At 53.1% G+C, this 21,617-nt stretch overlaps 1 protein-coding gene across 6 annotated transcripts in view; it reads right to left on the bottom strand.

Moving 5' to 3' along the window:
• Nucleotides 1-21,617, bottom strand: part of ATP9B (ATPase phospholipid transporting 9B (putative)) — a 250,819-nt gene that overhangs the window by 26,462 nt on the left and 202,740 nt on the right. For all 6 annotated transcript variants that reach the window (XM_049620339.1, XM_049620338.1, XM_049620340.1 and 3 more), the window contains 3 exons: nt 20,752-21,000; nt 4,786-4,947; nt 4,000-4,092 (listed from right to left, as the gene is read on the bottom strand). In XM_049620339.1, coding sequence (XP_049476296.1) covers nt 4,000-4,092; nt 4,786-4,947; nt 20,752-21,000 — 504 coding nt within the window. The remainder of the gene's footprint in view (nt 1-3,999; nt 4,093-4,785; nt 4,948-20,751; nt 21,001-21,617) is intronic.

The raw sequence follows: 21,617 nt of genomic DNA on the forward strand, positions 1-21,617 counted from the left end.
GAGGAGGACGGGGGGGAGGAGGACGGGGGGGAGGAGGACAGGGAGGAGGAGGAGGAGGAGGAGCTGGTGCCGGGGAGGGGGCAGGGGGAGAGGAGACCCCGAGGCCCCTGGGGCCTAGTCTCAACCTGCAGGGAAAGGGGCCTGAAGAGACGCCACAGGCCCAGCTCCCGTTAAGAGACGGAAACGCATTCAACAGGTGTGTGAGAAGCTGTCCAGTCCGCTCCTGCTCAGAGACCACCCAAACACACCCTCTCCTGTTGGAGGCAAACCCGGGCAGCCTCAGTTGACGACGGGGTGTAGGGGCAGCCTGACCCGTGCGACAGGACCCGCGCCCACCTATCTGCTGGTGACGGGCCTCTCCTGTCACCGTAAGCTGCACACGCCATCGACACAAATCCCACTGCTGGAAACGGACCCGGTACCTGCAGAGGCGCGCCTGGCGCTCCTCCGGGGGACGGGGCCCGGAGCTGGGACACGGCCCGTGCACACCAGCTGGCACCAAGGAGCCACGCCCGAGGTCGCGCACACAGCCACGCTGGCGGAGCAGGAGTCCACGCCGCTTTCCCGGCCGTGGACCCCCAGAGCGGGTGCCGCTTCCTTCTGTGACCGCGCGTCCCTCCCTCAGGCCGTGAAGCTACCACGGGGCGTGGAGACCGACTGACACCCTCAAAACGCGGCCTGGAAAGGTGGGAGCACGGTCTGCAGAGAGGGGGCGGCCCGTGGGGCGAGCAGCTGTCTCGCCCCAAATAGAGGCCCGCCCCTGGGGGACCAGGCAGGGTGGGAGGGGGGAGAGGGGCCCCCGCCGGTCACTGCCCTCAGACTCTGAGCCGAGCAAAACCAGGCAGTGTCCCTGGCGTGCACGGGGGCGCCAGGGGGCCCCCGCGTGGACAGCAGGGGGAGCAGGGAGAGGAAGAGCGTCTGGGAGAAGACGTGGAGGCCGCTGCCAAGTGGGGCACCGGCTCCTTGGCCGCTGGGACAGTCACACGGGAAGTCTGAGGACCAGGCGCCCAAGAGGCCCAAGCTCGGGCGTCAACAGCAGCGCTTCGCGGTGATGTGTGTTTATGCAAATGAAATGTAAAAAACAACCTGAGCGCTAAGCTGTACCGTTCTCTGCGGCCACGCTGTCTACACGCCAAGAACACCACCACCAGCCAAGGCTCCTCCAGGCCGCGGGCTTCCGAAGGCCTGCTGCTTGACAGCCCTTCACCTCTTTCTTGCTGACGCTCTCAAGCTTCCAACTTTGAGGAACTGTTTCGAAGGCCGAGCGTCTTTCTAAAGCTCTAACCTGCAGCATGTTTAGCCTGTTTCCGGCACTCATGGTCGACACGGCAGAGGGCCACGTGCTCACCCCGCTCTGGAGTGTTTCCCGGCCCCAGCAGGGGCTCCCGGACCGCACGGACAGCCACGTGGGGCGGGTGCGGCGGCGCCTGGGTGTGCGACCGCTCGCTGCCGGGCCACGCAGAGACGGCCGCGCAGAGACGGGCAGGTCTCTTCAAGTGTCCGCAGCGAAGCCCGAGGGGTGCAGGGCTCCGCACTTCAGCCATACAACAGCCACAGACAGAATCCCCGATGTGCACAGCGTGTGCTTGCAAATGAGAACGGACACCGCAGTCAGGCATCTCGGCGAATGCATCCCAGACAAATGAATCAGCTGCTTTTTGGTCCATAAAGAAACTCAGGTACTAGTAAGCTTGGGTATCCGACGCTGGGACTGCACACCGACAGCTCCCCGCGACCCTGCTCGGGACGTCCTGGCGTGTGTGCCAAAGCCCGGACGCCAGCCCTGCGTGCAGCCACAAAGCCACGCAGACGGGCAGTTACGGCCGCTGAGGGAGCCATGACTTGGAGCGTGTGACCTTCCGTGAGTGGAAATCGCACATCACTGGGGACAAGTGCACGCACTCGCTGCTCAACAGTCCAGACGCGACTCTGCACGCAGGCTCTGCCCTGCCCGGCCGTGCGCACAGACCTCCGCCTCCGCTGTCCCCTGAGGGCACAGGCTGGCGCTCCCAGATAACCGCGGTTCTCGCCCGCTCTCTCTCTGGGTGGGGCGCTCACGTCTCACAAAGCTCACCTGCCAGACTGCTGCTGAGATGCTCAAGTCTGCAAAGGCAGAGTATGAACCATTCAGGCTTTCTGAAATCCTTCCTAATCTGGCCGCTTGAGTAGGTCTGATGCTCACGGAGAAGCGGACCGTGGGCACAGCTCCCACGCCCCCGCCTCACACATCTTCTGGGGACGGCAGGGCACTGGTCACCGCACCCCTTCATTCACGCCTTCCCCGATCCCCAGTTCTGACCCTCGTTCCACGTCTGCGCGTGGAGGGCAGGAGGCCAAGTGCCCGAGCACTTTCGCCGTCCGGGGCGCGGTTGTTCCAGGTCTGTGCGCACTGCACAGTCTGACGTGGCGGGTCTGACAAAATTGGCTCTTTCTGTTACATGGTGAGTCAAGAGTGTCGGTGGCTCGTTTCTGTTTTGTTTAATAAGCGGAGAATACAAGTTTACAGCCAAGAATCCAAGGTGGGGAGCGATGCTCAGGCTCTCCCAACCTGCGTGTTTTTTGGTTTTTGTTGTAAATAAAGGCCGTCAGACTATAAGAGCATTACCACAAAGACATGGGTGGAGGACCAAGAGATTTATCTAAAGGAAGGGAATGTCAAGTTGAGCAGTGAATGCACAAAGGATTTTTAATAAAGTTATCTTTGTGGAAAACAATCTGACATTATCTGTCTGTTGCAAGACATTTATTGATTTGACCTCATAAAGCTAAATAAATTAAACAAGTATTTTATAATTAATGGCACATCATTATGACCAAAAGTAATTTTTATGGCATTTTACTAGGTCTTCAGGGAATTTAATTTATTCATGGGCCTGATTAAATCCAAGCGCCTGAAGGAGCTATTGATTCATATTGCCAATGCTGCCGCGGACGCGGGGTGTGGGGTGTGGGGTGTGGGCAGCGGCGGGTGACCCAGGAGCACCACAGAGGGCTGTGCCGACACCCACAAGGGTTCCGTGGACTCTGAAATCCAACTTTTTCACTAACACACAAACGTAAACAATAACATAACCTCATGAGGCGAAACATAAATCCTGTTTTCTATAGGGAGAATTTGGTAAAATACAGAATTGATTTTATTCGTATTTTATTTTATTTTATTTTTATTTATTTATTAATTAACTAGCAGGCTCCAAGCCCTGCACGGAGCCCGAAGTGGGGCTAGAACCCACGACCGTGAGATCATGACCTGAGCTTAGATCAAGAGTTGGACCCTCCACGGACTGAGCCCCCCAGGTGCCCCAGTAGTTTCTGTTTTTAAAGTGATTCATATGTACACATTAAGATGAGATTAAAATTCTAATTAAAATCTTGCAAATAACTTAGGTTACAAAATATACATGAAAATGTAATATATGTAATATAATACAATGTTATTTCAGAATTTTTAGTGAATGATTAGTAATGCTACTTTTTCACTACTGGAAACAAATATTATTCATAAGGACCCACTAATGTATCTACCCGCATCCCCACAAAAACCAAATCGAGTAGTTGTTTATACAGAAAGTAAACTGTTTGCAATTAAGCAGCACCCCCTCCTTTCTGCTTTATGAAATTGAGAGGAACTGGAATCGCTTAAAAGAATCTGGTGGAGGGGCGCCTGGGTGGCTCAGTCGGTTAAGCGGCCGACTTCGGCTCAGGTCACGATCTCACGGTCAGTGAGTTCGAGCCCCGCGTCGGGCTCTGTGCTGACGGCTCGGAGCCTGGAGCCTGCTTCGGCTTCTGTGTCTCCCTCTCGCTGACCCTCCCCAGTTCACGCTCTGTCTCTGTCTCAAAAATAAATAAAACGTTAAAAAGAAAAAAAAGAATCTGGTGGAGAGCCAATTCGGTGTCCAGAAACCTGTCGGCGTCTGGCCACAAACGTGGTGTCTCGATACCCCCCCCCCCCCCCCCCCCCCCCCCGTGACGCAGCACACCTGCGTCACACCTGCTTACCTCTTCCTCCAGCCAGTCGTTGTACTGCACGATGGAGGACATGGCCACGTCGGCCCCTTTCATGTAGAAGGTGATCTCCGCAGTGGACTCGTCCTGCGCGGGGAGGGAGCACAGGCACGCTAAGGGCACACCGCGCCTTGCAGATGGCAGCTGCCTGACTAGAAACGCGCTGGACGAAGCGATTCCCCCGAGTGTGTTCCTTGGGCCTCAGCTACTCAAATATCCTCCCGTGCAGGCAGCATCAGCATCCCCTCCGAGGTGTCCGGGCAAATGAGAACTGAGAACGTAACTGCAGATCTCGACAGGCCGCGCCGAGGCTGCTGAAACGCAACCTGTTGGCAACACGTGCCTCAGACGGCAAGGTGAAGGTGAATCCTCTCAAGTTCTCACTGCCCGATCGAATACGCTTTCTTTGGTCAGCCAGCTTCCAGCATATGTTTTTGGGATTTGCTGGAAAGATCTAACAGGGGTGTAGGTCGGCGGCTTTATCGTCATGACTCATTCTCCAGCAGAGCTCCTTGGCGTGCTACTGCTGTCGGAAACAGAACCGAACAGCTGTAGCGGATTTCAAACGTTACCGGCTAAGGCCCTTTGACTTATTCTGCCCTTTAAATCACTACCGCTAGAGCCTCGCTAACTTCTCGGTATAAACCCTTAGTCTGGACTTTATTTAAAGAAAGAGAACTCCAGCAAACAGAAGCACTGGCAGCGAACCGCCCTGAGTCACCAGCCCGGCGTGCACAGCCCCGAGCGGAGCGCAAGCCTGGGTCACGAGCGGACGCCTACCCGGACGATGACCCCCATCCGCTTGCTCTCTGACGTGAAGGGGAACATCTGCAGGATGCAGTAGGTCTGGATCTGGCCGCTGGGGGTCCTCAGCTGCACGGAGCCCAGGTCTCTGCTGACCAGCGTCAGGCCGACGCTCTCTGTCCACTGCACCAGGGCCACCTGGAGGAGACCAGCGAGACGTGAGGCCACGCGCTCAGCGTGAAGGGAAGCGACAGGCTGGCGGTCAGGAAGCTCACCGGCAGCGGCAATTCACGACACCTACGCTGTCCCGAACCTTCCCGGGGTTGCGGCTGTGTCAAGTATCGACCCTGGAACCACCCCTCTCTGGCTGACGACCTGGCAGTGTGGCCGGGTCCCGCGGTGTCGCTTTCCAGCATGAAATGCATTACCGATCACTCTTCTGTTGCTCGTTGTGTCTTCGGCTGCCCAGAGGTGGGGCTTTAAAACCCACACAGGTGCCGGCCTGGGCGCAGAGCGGGCTGTGAGCGACGGGGCCTCCCGAGAGCTCCCGCCCGCCCGCCAGCGCCACGTCCCTGATGGGGCCCCGCTCTCCTTCTAAATGAGAGCCAGACGGGTGACCGAGGACAGCTGGTGCGTCTACTGGAGTACCTGAACTGAGCTCAGCTCTGCCAGCAACCCCTGGGTCAGGAGGAAAACGGACTTGCACACTGTTCTAACGCTGAAATGACCAAAGTCCCCTGGCACACGGTCATTCCTCAAAAACAGAAGTATTCTTATTGACGGTTCATTATCTAGCATTAAAATGTGAAAATCATAAACAGAAGAGTAATTTTTAAGGCTGATTTATGGACGGTGTTTTTCATGACAGTGTTTTCTGGAAAAAAAAAATCAGTTTGTCTTTAAAAGCCACCTGACAACAGTCATCAGCTAGAACGTGGTCCGCTGGACCCCCCCCACCCCCCGCCCCCCTGCTCGGTGAAGGGCCGTCATACGCAAGCTGGGGGGCTCGGGCTCCTCCCGTGCCCCCCGCCCCTTCCTTCAGGCCTGCAGTTGTGCTCACCCACTACAGGCCCAGCATTTACCCCGGGCTGGAGGAGCGCACCCGCTCAGTTCTGCCCAGCAAGCAGAGCGTTACCGCTGGGCCTGAGCGTCCCCTGTGAAATCGCGGGGGGACAGGCCGCGATGAGGCCCAGCAGCCCTGGTTCCGAGGCTGGAACGCCCCGGTCGCTCCCACTCCAACTCCTCACCTGGACAACCGTGGCGGCCAGGCCACCGGGCAGGCCGCCGTGCACGCCAAAGCGTATCTGGGGTGTCAGGGTTCCGCCGTCACCCTCCCTCACAGAACGGGAATGCCTTCCAAGGTGAGGTTTCCTAGGTGGCCCCCACACTTCTAACTACGGGAAGATTCCAGCACAACTGCCAACTGAGGGCGAGGGGCTGTTTGCTCCAGTGCGTGCTGGGGAGGCCGCGAGTGGCCGGAGACGGGAAGGTAGGAGAACGTGGAAGTGAAGGATCGTGTGGGACGGCACGTGTTCCAGAACACAGCCAAGAGCACGAGTCGCCCGTGCTGTGCTGGCAGGAACTACTGCCGGGCGGCTGGTTCGGGGCACGACGGCCATGCTCCACGCGCTGGTCGTGAAGAAATCCCTGACAGACACCAGTCCGTCCCCTTCACCGGGGTCGGGGGGTGGGTGGCCTTTATTTCCCCAAATGTTAGGATCTCGTAAAGGAGCCAGACAGACAGGTAGGTGGTAAAATTTCAGGGTAGTAAAGACATACGGTTTAAAATCATTTTTCTTTTTAAATAAGTATCATAGGTCAATGCACCAGAATTCACGTGGCAGAAATTTTGCCTCTTTTACCGTCTTTTACACAGATTACCTGGTAGGGTCAGCCCACAGTACACGGAACGGAACAATTTCAGAAAAGCGGGATTGGGAAGGAAACGGTAATAACGACCCCGCATTACTGCATCACTTCGGAGACAGTAACGCATTCCTAGAAGAAAGGCCGAGGGCTCAGAGCAACTTTCTCACCCGGGCTCGGCGTCTGAGTGCCAGACACAGGCAGTGACCGTGGTGCCACCTCCTACTTCCAAGGACGGGACGCAGTGGTCTCATTCTCGAGCGGACCGAAGGTGGCCCGCTGTGCGCAAGCTGCGCTCCGACGCTGTGGCCCGTCAGCGCCCGGTGCCTGAGGGGAGACTTCCCGCCCCCTTGCCCGGCCCCACTGCCCGCGCCTGGTCCCCAACCCGCCGCGGGGCACAGTCTGCTTGCTGAGGCGGGAACGGCTACATGCAGGGTGCAAATTTCTCCTCCCCGATTTTCCCCTTAAAAACACAAGTGCCGTTTAAATTAGTGAAGTCACAGCACTAGCAACAGTACCACGTTACGAATTAGGGCGCCAGCTGGAGAGTCAACGGTGCAGAACCACCATCTTGCTCCGACGTCCGGAAGGAGAACCCGTCCACGCGCCGGCCGGCCCTGCACACAGGCCGTCTCACGGACGCCCCGGGTCGGGGGGCTGCCCCGTGGCGCAGCGGTCACTGCCGGGAAGCATCCCGCTGAAGGGGAAATTCTGACCTTGAGCCTTTCCTGCTGTGTGTACCTTGACCTTCTCTGTGCCTGGGTCCTTACACAGGGGAGACCCGCTTGCTCTCCAAAACCTCGGATCGAATTCGACAATGTGCCCAACAGGCTAGAGTACTGAATTTAAACTGGTCAGGCAAAACCTAAACCAAGAATAAATCAGAAGCCCTCAGTGTGTATTACATTTGGGCTGGTCAGACCACGTCTCAAGTGCTGGACTCACTCCTGCTGCATTTTGGGAGCACGCTGTTCGTGGGAACACCTAGCATTTTAACTGCTGTGCGCCTGAAGCCCCCACTGCCCACGTGCAACTGATGCTTCTCCCCCTTTTGGGGGAAATAAAGGAAATGAGCAGATGTTTACTTTTGTCTACTTGATGAACTATTTCAGTAAGATCACCGTTCTTCCTTTCCAGAAGGTAAATGATACGAACAGTCACAAAGCGAATGCTTCATATCTGTCCAATGCTGTGAGAGACTGTTGTGTCGACAGGACTTGTTTGTGATTTTCACGTTTTGTTAGTGGAACCTGCCCACCAAAGCCACCGCCCACGGGGTCAGAGGCAGGACAGTATGCTGTGACCCCTCACCTCTGCCGGGGAGTCAATGGAAGGCCAGAACACTGCCCTGCTTAGGGGCAACTGCCTCATCGTGCAGCGAGGACTGTGGGCTCTGTTCCTGGGGGCGGGTGTCCCCACCACGGTAACGGGCCCTGGAGTGGGCTGCACACGGTCTGCACCATCAGTGTGCCTTATGGAGGGGTGCTGGGCTTATGGTCCCCCTGACCTCTGCAGGGGCAGGAAACAGGTCAGCCACGTGGGGGTCAACCATGTCTGCGTGAAAGACCCCAGTAAAAACCCTGATGCCGAGGCTCAGTGGCCTTCCGGCCCTGGTGGTGCCGTGCACACGTCACTCGACACGCTGGAGAAGCAAGCGCGGTGCACACAACCCTCGGGGCGGGGGCGAGCGGGAGCGCACGGCAGGTCTCTGGGGGACCCCGGCCTGTGCAGCTGTGCCATGGGTTTCCTGGTGGATCTTAATCTTTGTCCCTCCGTGGTCACAGCCGGGGCGGGTCTGATGGCTGAGCACAGTCCTCCTGCCAGTGACCACCAAACCGAGGGAGGTTTTGCAGACCCTGCCTGGCAGGAGCCCTGTGCGGACCGCGTGCGGAGCAGGGGTCCAGCAAACGCCAGCACACCCCTCCAGGTGAGTCTCCCCGAGCCCAGCGAGCCCAGCCAGGGCGGGAGCAGGGGCCCCGGGCCGCGCAGAGAACGGAAAAGCCGAGTAGTGAGGCCCGGACGTTACGAGGCACTGCCCTGGGTGGAGAATAAAAAGAGGAAAAATAACCTTTGAACTGGATTTGGGATTTCTCACTGCCTTTTAAAAAGAAGTAGAAGCCATCTGGGAAGGGCACACCTCTGATCCTGGGAAGGACCCACGTGTCTGAACCCGGGTGACCAGGGGTTAAGGCCGAGGCGGCACAGCCCCACGCCGCAGACCTGAAGGCGGGCGGGCGGGTCTTCCCGCGGCAGGAAGCGCTCACACGCTCTCGGCTCCTGCCCACGGCAGGGATGGACCGACTCGGCCCCCCACGCAGTCCACGCACACAGGCTGCCGAGCAAAGGCTTGGTGGTCTCGCCGGCCGTACTGGCTGGGGCGGGGCAGCCACGGTGGCCTCCCCCCCCCACGCTTTTCCACCCCGTGGCCACTCTCCGCTGCAGAGGATGGCAGGGCAGACCCTCCGAGGGCTGGGCGAGCCCCCAGACTCCCGACCCACACCCCAGGAGCAGTCTGCATTTTTTCTACCTCCCGCACCCCGGCCCTGCTCTGGGCGTGTGTGCAGGCACAGGGACACGTGTGGGCCTTCTTGCTCCTGAGCTGAGCGGCCGGGCTGGAGGGCAGTACGGCATCCTGTAGGCGTGTTGAGCGTTAACCAGAGTCACTGTGCAGCTCGCATTAGAACTCACATTCGTCTGGTTTTCAAGTGTGTTACTGGGCTCCTCGAGTTTGCCAAGATCCTAAAACCACGCTACGGATAACACGGCACTGATTCAGAGCACCCCAGAGACACATGGCCGTCACAGGAGGAGCAGGGGGGAACGTGGGTTCTGCAGCCCACCTGGGGTGGGAAAGGAAGCACACACTGGACACGCTTTTCCTATAAAACTTCGATATAAACTGCAAATGGCCCCACACTCCCCAGGGGAAGGGCAACTGTGACGTTCTGACCCGTCAAGTGTCTCTTCTTGCCGACGCCCCATCACCTCCTTGGGCCCCCCAGTCGGGACTTCAGGCTCTACCGGAGGACTCACACCCGTGTGCCATTTACTGTACGCGTGCCCGCACAACCCCCCCTAGGGAGCGGCTTGTAACCGCGTCACGTCAGTGCAGGTGCCCATACAACTATTTTTAATCATCATCGTTTCGAGGACTAAGTCTCCACGTGACGCCAACCAGGAGTGTGACCCCTTTCACAAGACAGATGCCTTAATCACCGTCCTAATGCGAGTTGCTCAGTGAAGGGTGAACAGAGGGTCTCGCTCCGGCTTTGAGCTTTCCCACCTCGTCTCAGAGCACACTGGGAGTGCAGGGCACCTGGTCGGATTCATACCAACTCTCTCATTTCTGAAAGAGAGTAGTGTTTATCCAGAAAGCCTCCTAGAAACAGCTTAAATCCAGCGATATTAAATGTATAAATTAACTAAAATTTCAGAGGTGTTGGCATTTGGCTCTGTTTTCTTCCTAAAGACACGTAAGCAGTTAAAACACACGTCCTCTTTGAAAGCCTGCAAGCCTCGCCTGCTGCATGGGGGATGGGGAGGGGGACTACAAGCGTGAGGGCTGGAGACCATAGCTGCACACATGCACACGCACACATGCACACGCACACACACACATGCACACATGCACGCACACACACGTACATGCACACACACACGTGCACACACACGGTGAGAGTGCTGCATCCACAGCCCTGCTGTGCGGGAATGGCCACCTGGCTTCTGCCCAGACACTATGCTTGGAACCAACCCATGGACCCCCAGCCTCTGCCCGTCCCAGGTCTGTGCTCAGGGCTGGCTTGGCGAACCGGCCCGACGCCCCCTCTCCACCATGCTACAGCAGGCCTTCTCTCCCGCCTCCACTGCTCCGGAAGGTTCCCTGGGCTGCCTAAGGTGCTGCGTCCTGGCTCCCTTCCCTGTGCTCCTTCGGGTGTACCCACTCTTCTCTGAGTGGCCATCGTGACAACCTACACTTACACGTGCGGGGGTCTGCTTGTTGGTCACGTCCCGCACCCCAACCCGCAGCACATCTGGGACTTCCACGCCGGAGGCGCTCGTGTGGCCAGCACGGGACAGTCCTCCAGCCACAGAGAGCGGATGGTCTCTTACCCGGAGCGACTTAGGAGTGGAAAGCTGCTGGGGCACCTGACACAGGTGCCAGTGCATAAATGGGGCTGTTCTGAGCACCTGCTTGTGTGAGGCACTCTCCCCAGTTCTGGGAGGAGACTGGTGAGCAACCCCCCCCCCCCAGCATCACCGGGGCTGGGAGCTAAGAAACGACGGTCTCCCTGGAAGTTACCAGTCCGCCTTTAGACCATTTCTTCACATACAAGACGCCAGTCATCTGAAGGAAGCACCGAGCCTTACTCTTAAGGTCTTATTATTACCGTAAAATGTTTCTTTATTTGGGGGGGTGGGGTGGGGCAGAGAGAGGCAGAGAAAATCCCAAGCAGACTCTGTGCACTCAGTGCAGAGCCCCACGTGGGGCTTGAACCCGTGAACTGTGAGATCATGACCTGAGCTAAAACCAAGAGGTGCTCGCTTAACCGACCGAACCACCCAGGCACCCCACCTTTACTTTTTGTTGTTAAGTATTAAGTATCATGCTAATGACAGGATTCTTCACACATGCCCTTTATTAGGTTGAACAAATTCTTTTATTTCTAGTTTACTGGGAGATTTTATTAGGAATGGATGTTTGATTTCAGTCAAGAGTGTTTTTCCCCCTGAAGCTACTGAAATGATCATACGGATTTTCCCCTTTGTCCTGTAGATAAATTATACTGATTGATTCATCACAGTTGAACCAACCTTGCATTCCTGGAATAAGCCCCACTTGATCATGATGTATTACCTTTCTTATTTGTTGCCAGGCTTTATCTACTCCTACTTTGTAAGAGTTTTGCGTCTACGTTCATAAGTGATTACGTTTCCAGTTTCTCGTAATGCCTTTGTCTGGTATCAGTATCACTTTACCACCAGAGAAGCGTTTCTTCCCCTGTTGTATTCCAGAAGAGTTTGTACAGAATTGGTATTGTTTCCTCTTAAACATTTGGTAGAATTCACCTGAAGCCACCTAGCCCTGGATGTGGAAAGGTGTGTAACTGCAAATGAAATTTCTTGACGAGATACAAGAGCTGTGATGGCTCTGGGTGTTTTCAGTAACGTGAGAGAGCTGGGGGAGAGGAGGAGAAATTACTGATAATGCGCATGAGCATACACCGTTCTTTTGCTGGGCAACTGAGGCCAACACGGGTACGTGGTTTCTGGGCCCCTGGAGCAGTGCGCTTCACGGGAGGCTCTTCTGCACTGGCAAAAGGCAGATTCACAGAACAGTCTAACGGGATGATGTGCATCTACTTAATTTATTAAGCAACGTATATTGCAACCTTAACACTTAGTGAAATAAACTGTTTAAAAAAATTTTTTTAATGTTTATTTATTTTTGAGAGAGGGAGAGACAGAGTGCAGGCTGGGGAGGGGCAGAGAGAGAGAGAGAGGGAAATGCAGAATCCGAAGCAGGCTCCAGGCTCCAAGCTGTCAGCACAGAGCCCGACGTGGGGCTCGAACTCACGAGCTGTGAGATCATGACCTGAGCTGAAGTCGGACACTTAACTGACGGAGGCCACCCAGGTGCCCCGAAATAAACTGTTTTTAAAACAAATTAGAAACAATATAAGGAACAACAGAAGGATTTTTGATTCTGCAGATTTAGTTTCAGTAGGTTGGGGAGAAATCTAGACATCGGGGGGTCTAGAACTCCTCAAGTGTGTCCAAAGGCGGTCCAGGGCTGATAATGACCAGAACAATCATTCTGGCATTAAAAACAAAACTGCCCTTGGCCTTGGATGAGATGCCAGCATTTTCTGCGCTTACTTCTGTTCATAAATGAGGACACCTCTTTCAGAGAAGATTAAGAGTGTAGGTAAAGCATTAATAAGTGTGCTTTAAAGTCTAGCTTTAAAATTAGTTGTTTTAATCCACACTACATGTTCCTACTTAGGTTCATGATTAAATATTTTTATTGTTGTGGTTTCGTGAATGGGACACTGTCTTCAATGTAACAGGCTGTGGTCGATACAGAAGAGTGTATGGGTTTGTGTATTTTTATTGGGGTCTCCTGAATCTTTGCCTAGATATACGGTCACACCATGTCTAAGGCGTAATTTTATTTTCTTGTAATAACTGTCATGATTTTTCCCTGCCATGCTGTCTGGATAGAGCATCCGGGACAGACAGTTTGAAATGGCATTGATGTTAGCAAACATCTTTGTTTTATCCTTCGCTTGGGAAGGATTGCACAGTCTATCCGGTGTGACGGTGAGTATTGGTTTAAGACAGGTAGCATGGATCACGTTAAGAAAGATCTGTCTGTTTTCAATGGACTATTGCTGGATTTGGAGAGGAAGCTAGTTTGTCTGTTTTGATCTGGAATGGGTACTGGGTTTTAACTTAAATGCCTTTTTAAAAGTCTCTAATGGAAGTGAGATTATCAAGTGGCTTTCAACTTCTACAGAGCCGTACGGACACATCTCCTAGTCAGTCGTTCTTGTATCCCTGGGGAAGAGGTCACCTGGTCACGGTCATTCAGTAGTACTGTAGCTTTGTTGGCCTTACAGGATTTCTGGATCTTTGTTTGTAAGATTTATCTCTGAGTTCCTTTTGTACTGTGTGTATATTTATACTGTGTGTCTTGATCAGATTTTAGAACTTAGGAATAAGTTGGCCTTATGAAATGACTTAGAAGGTTTTGTACTATTTTCCTTGTTCAGAAAAGTTTTGGGTGGGATTTATTTTTGGCTTAAAATAACTGGCCTATAAAACTGTCTGGTCCAAAGTGGTTTTGGCAACTTTTTGAATTTTGTTTGTGGTCTACTCAGGTTTTAGGTGTTTTAGACTCCACTTGGCTAATTTATATTTTTCCCGAACATGGTTACTTAATGAACTTTTCAAAAATATTAGCATTGGGGCTGTTCAATACACTCACAAAAATTGAAGCCTGTTTGTCTGGTATACACTCCTCACGTGCAAATTTTGTGTGTATGCTTAGTCTGCATTCACTGTTTGGTATTATTTACTAATTTTGCCAGTCATTTTCCCATTTTACGTAGCTTTTGAATTTATTGCCTTCTCAGCCATTCCTTTTTGTTTTCCTTTCCTTTTATTTCCTTTGGTTTTGTTTTGTCTTCTAAATTGTTTACTTGGATGCAAGCTCACTTACTTCTCCTTACGGGTGAGCACTGCCTCCGGTTTGGCTTGCAGGGTGCTCGGCAGGATGCCCTCTGGCAGAAGCGGACTTTCGTCTGCTGACTGCACCTGCTACAGTGCGAGCAGGAGCTGTTCAGCGTCCCCACGGAGGTCACGCCGTGTCCTGGCCTCTCCTGACCATGGCTTCTCTCGGGTCCTATTCCCTACACTAACAGGACGTACCCACAAAGCTGATGAGGGTGGATAGAAATTGTCAGGTCTCCGGCTCAGAATCTCTCTCAGGAGCAGGTAACGCGCTGCTGCCCGCTATCCCGGTGAGGCCCTCTCTGTGGGCAGAAGCAGGGCACGCGGCTTTCCCTGTTCCCTGGGGGCGCTCACGGTGACGGTGTGGGCCACCTAGCACCCCGGCTCCCGTATCCGTGGCCCACAGAACACGAAACCTTCCTGGCACTCAGGCGTGGGCTCCTTAGTAAGAAAGTTTCGGTCTCCACGTGATCTCATCTGGTCGGGCAGCCTTGTCACTACCTGAATAAAACGTGGGGGGTTAGTTTGTCACATCTTCCTCGGGTGCTGCCATGTTCCTACGGAAGCGGCTGCTGACGTACTAGGATGTGATCCTGAGAGGTATTCCTCTGATATGTGAAGAGAGCTCAGAGCTTAGAGGCTCACATTTCAAATGACTATTTCTGGCATTACTGAGCTTATAGAAATTTCTAATAATGTGACTACTGACAATAATACGAAGGTAAAGAGACTTGAAACGGGAATATAAAAACTACATTTGGAGGAAGCCTGGGCTAAATGTCAGCCACAGGCCGCTTAGTGACATCCAACCCTTGTCACGGGCAACTTATGAACACATTGTCACCTCTCCATGCTCAGGAGCCAGTACAGGAAAGTATTCCCAGGGTCCTACCGCATGAGAGAAAACAGAATATGAGGCGAGGTCTGATCACTAATTTTTCCCTACGATCCCATTATCCAGAAACTTCTGTGCTATTACTAACGAAAAGCTTGGGGACATTACTTTTCTCCTCTTGGCGGTTACACACACACCTGGCAGTTCTGCTCAGGGATGCATTTCTTACCAGGCGCCTTTGGAATCGTAACCCGATCACGGACCCACACATCTCGCACTGCGGTCCCACCAGCACGCTCATAACCGAATGGAGTCGCGAACACGAGAGGCAAGCTGGTCGCCCGGGAAAACTGCCCCCAACAGTCACGGCGGGCCGTGCGTGCGCCTTCTCTGCTGCTCCCGAGAGCAGGGCTTCCGACGCCGACAGGGACCTGAGCCCACACGTGCTGACAAGCGCCACGGTCCGTCCCACTGTGAGGAGCACCCGCGACAAAGTGAGTGTAAAACGAGAGCACACCGTGCGCGGGACGGCTCGCTTTGGTAAGTCCAGAAGCAGCGCCAGTAAGGATGCAATAGTCTTCCATATTTAAATAATCCACTCGTAGTCTGGCATAAATTTTAGCCGATTCTTACCAAGAAATGTCTAAGTGAGGAGCTAACATCTACACCTGAAAATAATATGCAAGCGCAGACCTCGCCTACGTGCAGGATGAGGCCACGGTGCGGACGAGAACATTGCTAGCGAGTAGCTAGCGTTCAGAAGTCAGCAGTCCTTAAAGTCACAGCCGACTGATCTTTTTGGACCAAAAGACACCAGAGCCCTTCAAGGTTTGTGTCACCATATGCCCTGATTGCTTGAGCTGACAACCTTCCAACGCCAAGGCTCTGCCCACTGAGCTCGTACCCGCCAGGACTGCTCGTGACATTCAGGGTCCTGGCTTCCTCTACCTGCGCTGCACACAGGACAGCTGGAGGGGGCTGGGTTGCAACTCTGTCCAGGGATTTCCAGGCAACGCCCACTGTTCACTAAGCTGCAATTTGCTCTGCTGACGCCATAGAGACAAAGCGACGGGCAAGTGAAACTTCCTACTCGCGTAGAGAAAATAAACTATTGATCACATATCATAAGGAACAGGACAGGGCATCGGGGCTCCACGGGATGAATGCAAGACGAGCTGCTGCCACTCCAGCACTGCCACCTGCCGCACCTTAAAGTATCACCCGCGTTCCACGACCACACGTCGCCACAAGTATTCAGTGACCGCACCTCAGTTTAACATGAGCTGCCCCAGAATGCAATTATTTGTATGAGACATTCACTTGCGCACATCCGCAGGGAGGGAAAAGACCCTCTGTTTGCAGGAAAATGGAAAGGAAGGCCGCTTCTGTTGTGAGGAAATGCAACTGTGACGTCAGACTCGGACACAGGAACGTTCGACTTCAGCGCGTCCTTTCGAAAGACAAAGAGGACGCGAGAGCCGTGAGTACGCAGGGACCGTGAGGGCGGAGTGCTGAGGCGGAATCTGCTACAAAGCTCCCGAGCGATAGCATTGCTTATTAACCACACATGTTGTGATAGGTCAACGCTGAGGTCAGACAGAAACCATCAATTGAGCCATTTCCCTGAACAAAGCTCCAGGGTGCAATATTCTAAGCACTTTATTCAATAAAAAATGCTTTTAAAACGGTGCTTTGGTGATTGGGAACACTGCCATCATCCGTCAACCTAACTGCAGCAAAGTTCAATAAGCTAAATAATGAACCATTTAGATGATTTTCCTTGGGCCTCGGGGATTTGCAGACACTGCATCAATAAAGCTCTTTAAAAATTATGACAAAGTCTATTTTTTCATTTTCAGATTTAAAATCTGTTGGGGATTTTTTTAAGTTATTTAACATGCTGCTACTTCTGATCATTGCCCAATCTCCAAAGTAGAAGGAAAATTGTAAACAAGTAAAAAATTTAATTATAAGATTAGCAGTTCTATTTAGTTCTCGTAATCTCGGAATCAACGAAATCCCTCTCTACTGTGAATTCCTAATTTAAGATTTAAAAAGTGTTAGGACTTACATAAAAAACCAAAGATAAAAAACCCTATGTATTTTTTCTTCCTTCCTTCTTTTCCTCCTTCCTTTCTTTTTAGAGAGAGTGAGGAGGGTAGAGAGGTAGCGGTGAGGGAGTGCGGGGGAGGGAGGGAGGGAGGGAGGGAGGGAGAGAGAGAATCCCAAGCAGGCTCTACGCTCAGCACGGAGCCTGACGTGGGGCTCGATCCCACAATGCTGGGATCATGACCTGAGACGAAATCAAGATTCAGATGCTCGACCAACTAAGCCACCCAGGCACCCCAAAAATCCCATGTAGTTTCAGGAAATTCATATTTCTTTTTGGCAGGTATTAAGGTGAAATATGTAATATAATATTTTTAAAACAAATACAATTTTTCTTGAGAAACATCTGTGGTCTCAGCTTCCTGTGCTTAAGACTGAGAAATAATTCTTAATCCATAATCAAATGGGATTCTTGACAATTTCTGGCATGTTATAATACAGAACACGATGTATTCAACCCTTTCCTTACATGAAAAGGAATGTGGTCCATTTCCTTTACAGAGCAGTCACCAGTGGCCTACACTTGTCTCAAAGTGTCCACCGGAACGCTGAGACGGCAACTTACAGATCTTATAAATCTTAGCTATTCATCTTATAGCTTCTCCTACGTTTCCTGTTACCAAATACACACGCGCGCGCACACACACACACACGCACCAGATTCTTACATCTACGTGCAGAACGTAACACTCCCGGTGTTACTGGACGCTGACACCCAGAGGCGGCTGTGCCTGAGGGAGTGGGGGGCCTGGTCCTGCACACACCGAGTCTCCTCCATACACAACGAGCTACACTCTCGAGCTTCTCGACAACCCACAGCACCGCCGCTAATCCAACGTTCACAGCCTGAGCCAATACCCCCCAAATGAGAGGGCGGGGTGACACTGTGACTCACAAAAAGATGCAGTCGGTCATCACGGTTCATTAGGTATCGAAAAGGGAAAGGCTACAAACCCCAGGGCTCTGGTTCCCACTCGATGTCATGGCCTGATATTGCCAGGAGACTGGTTTCTGGATAATTACCAAGGTCTGCTCCCCACACCTCCCTGCACGGCCTGGGCCTCGGGGCCCGGCCGAGATCTGTGCACCCCACATCTGCAGGGGGAGGAGGGGCCCAGCTGAGACTTGTGCACTCCACACCCACGGAAGAGGGGGGGCTCGGCTGAGACCTGTACACCCCATATTTGCAAGTGGAGGGGTCCCGGCTGAGACCCATGCATCCCACACCTGTGGGAGAGAGGGAGGGCCTGGCAGAGACCTGTGCACCCCATATCCGCGGGGGGGCCCGGCTGAGACCCGTGCACCCCACATCCGCAGGGGGAAGGGGGGCCTGGCTGAGACCCACACACCCGAGAAGGAAGACGAGGGTCCCAGGAGGCACAGTAAGAGCACAGCCTGCCCCCCACACCCCTGCAGCACCACGTACCCTGCGCCCAGGATGTGCCAGAGGGTGACCCAGACAGGACACCGTGGAGGTAATGGTTCAGGATCAAGCAGATTTGAGACCCTGCTTTGTCTTCAGCCTTTTTCATTCTTTTCAGTGTAAGAAAACCGAGTAATTCCAAGAGTAACAGAGTTACTGTAAAGCTGTCCAACAGTAATGGTGTTTAGGAAACAGTAAGGGCTCCCTTTATCTCGTCCTCATCAACGAGAACCAAGGACGGGGTGCCTGGTGGGCGCAGGCGAAGACGCCCGGGCAGAAGTCGGGGTGCGGCACTCGGGGCGCCCGTGGGAGGACCCTGCGGGGAAGGGGTGCAAGGGACGCGACAGCGGCCACAGGAGGGAGGACGTGCGGGTGTGGGCACAGACACCAGGAGGGGGCTCCAGGCGTGAGTTTGAGGGGGGAGAGGAGCAGCGGCCCTGGTCTGGGCTTTCCACGGCGAAAGGAAAACAACCCAACTTCTACCTTTTTGGCTGGTTTCTCACCACCTTTAAGTTCTTACACGAGAAATGACGTGTTGCCCTAATTTCTAACTTAGTTTGTTCTGGTTACTATCAGATAATTTCTTGACTAAATAATCGAAGAAATGCCAATGTAACTAAATCCGCAAAAATGAATTTGGTTTCCAGAAAATACAGCAGTGCATAAAGCTTTGTAAAAAAACACTACAAATCTGGAGGTGCTGTTTTCATCATTATGAAGTCACGTCTTTGTTTCCACTGGGGGACCCTTGGGGGGCGCTGCCCAGGAACCGCTCAGACCACTGGCCCACCTGGCTCCTGGCTCGGGCGCTGGCAGCACGCCCTGGGAGGGGCCGCGGGAAGACGGCCAGGACCCGGGGGCTCTCAGCCGTGGGTGCACCTTAGCGCGTCCCCAGAATGGAGAAGCGTCCAGCCCCACGAGGCCCACCCAACAATCACCGGTGGAACTGAGCCCGTGCGCAGAAAAAGGCAGATAAACAAAACAGAAAAAAGACAATCGAGGTTGTGAGCGCACCTGATGTGCGGACAGGACCAAGGGTGCCGATGTGTCCACCCGTGGCGCCCCAGGAGGCCGCAGACAAGGGCTGAGGGCACCTCTGGGAACGAGACACGTCAGGACGGTCACAACCCGCCTTCTCCCGCTGCAGGGAGAGGACACAAGCCCCTTCCAGATGTGCCAGCCTGGCCAGGGCTCCTCCGTTCAGCCCCGCAACACAGGCTGCACGGTCCTCTCTGCCCGCGGCCACAAGCTGGCTCGGCCGTTACTCCTGGGATGCCTTTCCTAACACTTTAAACTCACCGCTTACCTTGTGACTTCCTGACTGATTTTAATCACTGAAACAGGGTGCAATGGTTCCAGGCTCTGCGGGGTACGTGTGGGAGCACCCGCCACTTCCCGTTCCCAGCTGCACAATGTGGCCCTGAGCGTCCGCGGCCTCACCAGCTTCCCGATGCTGACACCCCGGCAGTAATGCGACACCCAGTTTCCCTGCAGTGATGTTATTACAGTGGAAGGACCCTGCTCTTCTGAAATAACGTTGATAACAAGAATCACCAGGCTCCTCTTTAAAACATCAGACTTTTTTAAAAAAACTATGATTTTGGGGCGCCTGGGTGGCTCAGTCAGTTGAGCCCCTGACTTCGGCTCAGGTCATGATCTCATGCTCTCAAGGTCTGTGAGTTTGGGCCCCAACAGCTCAGAGCCTGGAGCCTGCTTCGGATTCTGTGTCTCCCTCTCTCTCTGCCCCTCCCCCGCTCATGCTCTGTCTGTCTGTCTGTCTCTCTCTCTCTCTCAAAAATAAATAAAGGTTAAAACACCCTGTGATTGGGGGTTATTGTATGATCCAGTTTTAGCAGGTAAAGAAGCTTGTTTGCTTCCACAGTTTGATGACAGAATCATCTCTGAAGAACCCGGAGTAGAAAACAATACATAAGAGAACTGTGTTTAAAATATACTGGCTGTACAGGAATTGGACAAATTAATTTAACAATCTAAAAATCAAAAAATGATGCAAAGGTAGAAATGACTAATTTACTGCATTTAGGATTTTACTGTTTCGTTTGTCTTCTGCAGAGTTTTGAGACGATTTGCATCCCAATTCTCTTTTGAAATAGATACACTATATCTCAATTCTGGCAAAAAACAAAAACAAAAAACCCAAAAAGCCCTGGAAATTTACTTGGAGGAGAGAGAGGACGATGAGGCAGGAACAGCCCAAGTCTCAGCAGCTTTAGGAAGATGGGACTTGGTCACAAAAGTTCTGGATTCTCTCATGTGCTTTCCGGTAACAGACTTAGACTTTTTGGGAGATGTGGACACACTGAGACCAAGGGCCCGTCTTGGAAAGGACCCTGACGCCAGGGGCTGCCAGCCGGGAAGAGCCGCGTGGCCCCTGGCCCGTAGCTAAGGCCTGCTAGAACTATGGTAAAGCTCGCCTCTCGCCCCGTGAGAGAACTCATTCTCGCGCCTTCTGAGCCCGACTGAAACCCAAGGTGATGAGTTCTGTACTCTGATTCTCCAAGAGGCCCCAACTGACCTCGTCCGGGCTGGCGGCCTGGTAGGTCCGGTTCCCGTCGCTGAAGTCCTGATCTGCCTCGGCGTACTCGGCCTCCCCGCCCACACCGGCTCGGGACTCGTACACAGGGCTCACGTTGTGGCACAGCGCGATGGCCTTCACTGCTTCGTGCACTCGGCTGCTGACACTTTTTCTGACTTTGGGAGCTGAAGACTGGGCTTTTCTCGGGGGCGTTGAACTGGCATTGTTTCCGCCAGCCTGGGACTGCATCTGGTAAAATACGGAATGTCATAAAGTTGAAAATACAATATAGTTGATGCTGGAGTTATTAGCATATGCTATTTTTATAAGCTAGTTAGCTAGGGATAGGAAAAGCAGCTTGGGGCGCCTGGGTGGCTCGGTCAAGTGTCCAACTCTTGATTTTGGCTCAGGTCATGGGATCGAGCCCCACACTGGGCTCTGTGCTGGGCCTGGAGCCTGCTTGAGATTCTCTCTCTCTCCCTCTACTCCTCTCCCCTGCTCATGTATATGTTCTCAATCTCTCTAAAATAAAATACCAAAAAGAAAAAGAAAGAAAGAAACAAAGAAAGAGGAAAGGAAGAAGAAAGAAAGAAAGAAAGAAAGAAAGAAAGAAAGAAAGAAAGAAGAAACAAAGAAAGAAGAAGAAAGGAAGGAAGGAAGGAAGGAAGAAAGGAAGGAAGGAAGAAACAAAGAAAGAGGAAAGAAAGAAAGAAAGAAAGAAAGAAAGAAGAAACAAAGAAAGAAGAAAGGAAGGAAGAAACAAAGAAAGAGGAAAGAAAGAAAGAAAGAAAGAAAGAAAGAAGAAACAAAGAAAGAAGAAAGGAAGGAAGAAACAAAGAAAGAGGAAAGAAAGAAAGAAAGAAAGA

This window comes from Panthera uncia, assembly GCF_023721935.1.
Source record: "Panthera uncia isolate 11264 chromosome D3 unlocalized genomic scaffold, Puncia_PCG_1.0 HiC_scaffold_8, whole genome shotgun sequence".
Taxonomy (NCBI): Eukaryota; Metazoa; Chordata; class Mammalia; order Carnivora; family Felidae; genus Panthera; species Panthera uncia.